The sequence below is a fragment of the Triticum dicoccoides genome, chromosome 4B (assembly GCF_002162155.2).
Source record: "Triticum dicoccoides isolate Atlit2015 ecotype Zavitan chromosome 4B, WEW_v2.0, whole genome shotgun sequence".
NCBI classification, from domain to species: Eukaryota; Viridiplantae; Streptophyta; class Magnoliopsida; order Poales; family Poaceae; genus Triticum; species Triticum dicoccoides.
Window position 1 is genome coordinate 605,467,181 of NC_041387.1, and position 1,846 is coordinate 605,469,026.

At 49.1% G+C, this 1,846-nt stretch overlaps 1 protein-coding gene across 1 annotated transcript; it reads left to right on the forward strand.

Annotated features, from left to right (window-relative positions):
• Positions 1-458: 458 nt before the first annotated feature.
• On the forward strand, positions 459-1,515 carry LOC119291718. The gene has a single exon (XM_037570524.1). The coding sequence runs from the start codon at positions 651-653 to the stop codon at positions 1,155-1,157; it is 507 nt and encodes a 168-aa protein (XP_037426421.1). The 5' UTR covers positions 459-650; the 3' UTR covers positions 1,158-1,515.
• Positions 1,516-1,846: the final 331 nt, after the last annotated feature.

The window sequence follows — 1,846 nt, forward strand, 5'->3', positions numbered from 1 at the left end:
AATTCGATTGCAGATATTTGTTGTGTAATATCTGTGCACACATACCGTCATTCTCTACTGATAACTTATATAGCCATTTACTCATAAGGCATTTATTCAGAAAAAAGTATTGAATATTAGATTCGGAGCCGAAGCTCAATGGTTGAGTAAAGAACAATTTTGTAAAGAGCCGGAGAGAGCATTATTTTGCATATCATGGGGGCTAAATAACATGAATATGTCCTTGGTGGCCTTACGGAAAAAGTGATATCACTCTCATTTGCGTTGAGGGATCAACTCATGTCGGGCTACTATAGATGCTACAGTTCCAACACCAAAATCCCTCCCCACTAGGCAGGAAAAGGAAAAGTATCCGAAAGGAACCCGAAATGAAAACAAAAACATTATTTTTTTTCTATTGACCCGCCAATAAAACAGTACCACCTGGCACCGTGCAACTCCACCTCTTGCGACAAGGCTGACATTTCCACCTCGCTTCGTCGACCTCGGGTCTCCCCTGCTCTTCATATCTCCTCTCTCCACCCCCACCCTCCCCGAGCATCAACACCGCCAAGAACACGAACTCCAACAAGACGAGGATCGATCGACACGGCAACGCGAGGGCGCACGCCGATCGATCGAGCTGATTACGATCGATTCAAGCTTTGGCCATGCGGAGGTCGGACTGGGAGGACCGGTGCCGGCGGCACCCGGAGCACCGGCTGTCCAAGGGCGTGTGCCCGAGCTGCCTCCGCGATCGCCTCGCCCACCTCTCCGCCAACTCCTCCGCCACCACCACCCTGACGCGCGCCTCCAACTCGGCCAGCACCTCCCCCTACTCCTCCACCGACTCCCCTCCGCTCCACCACGCAGCCCTCTCCGCCGACGCCACCTCCGTCCACGTCGTCGGCGCCGGCGCCGGCTCCTCCTTCGTCAACGTCTCCGCCTTCTCGCAGCCGCTCATGCCGACGGCCTCAAAGAAACCAGCAGAAGCCAAGGGAAAGGACGGCGAGCCGAAGAAGAAGAAGAAGAGCAGCAGCAAGAAGAAGATCGGGAGGTTCCTGTCGAGGCTGGTCGGGACGGAGAAGCGGCGGAAAACAGGGGAAGGCGACGGCGGCGAGCTCTTCCATTCCAGCACCATGAAGGAGAAGTCGTCGACCAAGTGGGTCTTCTTTTGATCAGACCGGCCGGCACCAGCTACCAACCATACGAACCATGCTTGGCCTTTCTCGGTTCTCGATCGATCGGGTATTGATTTTCTTTATTTTCTCTGTTATTTTTTGCAAGTATTCTTCTTGAGCTTGATTTGATATTTTTCTCAAGCGCCGTGTATATACACGAGATCAAGTAGCTGACCGTAAGGAGAAGCATACATATATGGTGAAAAATTGCATATGGTTATTGATTTTTTTAGGACACAGTGTATGGATGTAAATTAACGTGTATTTGTATCTAGTTTCTCTAGCATAGTATGTACTGTGTGAATGGCTTCTGGGATTCACGAATTATACGACAGTTTTGCTTAATTTTCTCGCATACCTTTGGTCTTGTTACTATTGGTACTTGTTACTTGTTCTGACGACGCATATGAGACGAAGATAGCATACGGGAGCGATTGAACATACTATGCAAAAATCAGGAGGAAAAGAAAGGAATGTTTGCATCGTATTCACACGGATGGTCACACAAACGCACTGATAGAAGAGTTACTTCCTTCTATGATTGCTTCTCTGCTACTCCACTCTTTAGCTTTTTTGTCATGCTTGAATCATCTTTCCATTTTCTCGGCTGCTTTTCAACTTTTAGTAGCCGGTGATCCATCGTTTCGACGTGAAGCTGGTTGTCTCGATCCGAACTTGTTTCCGTC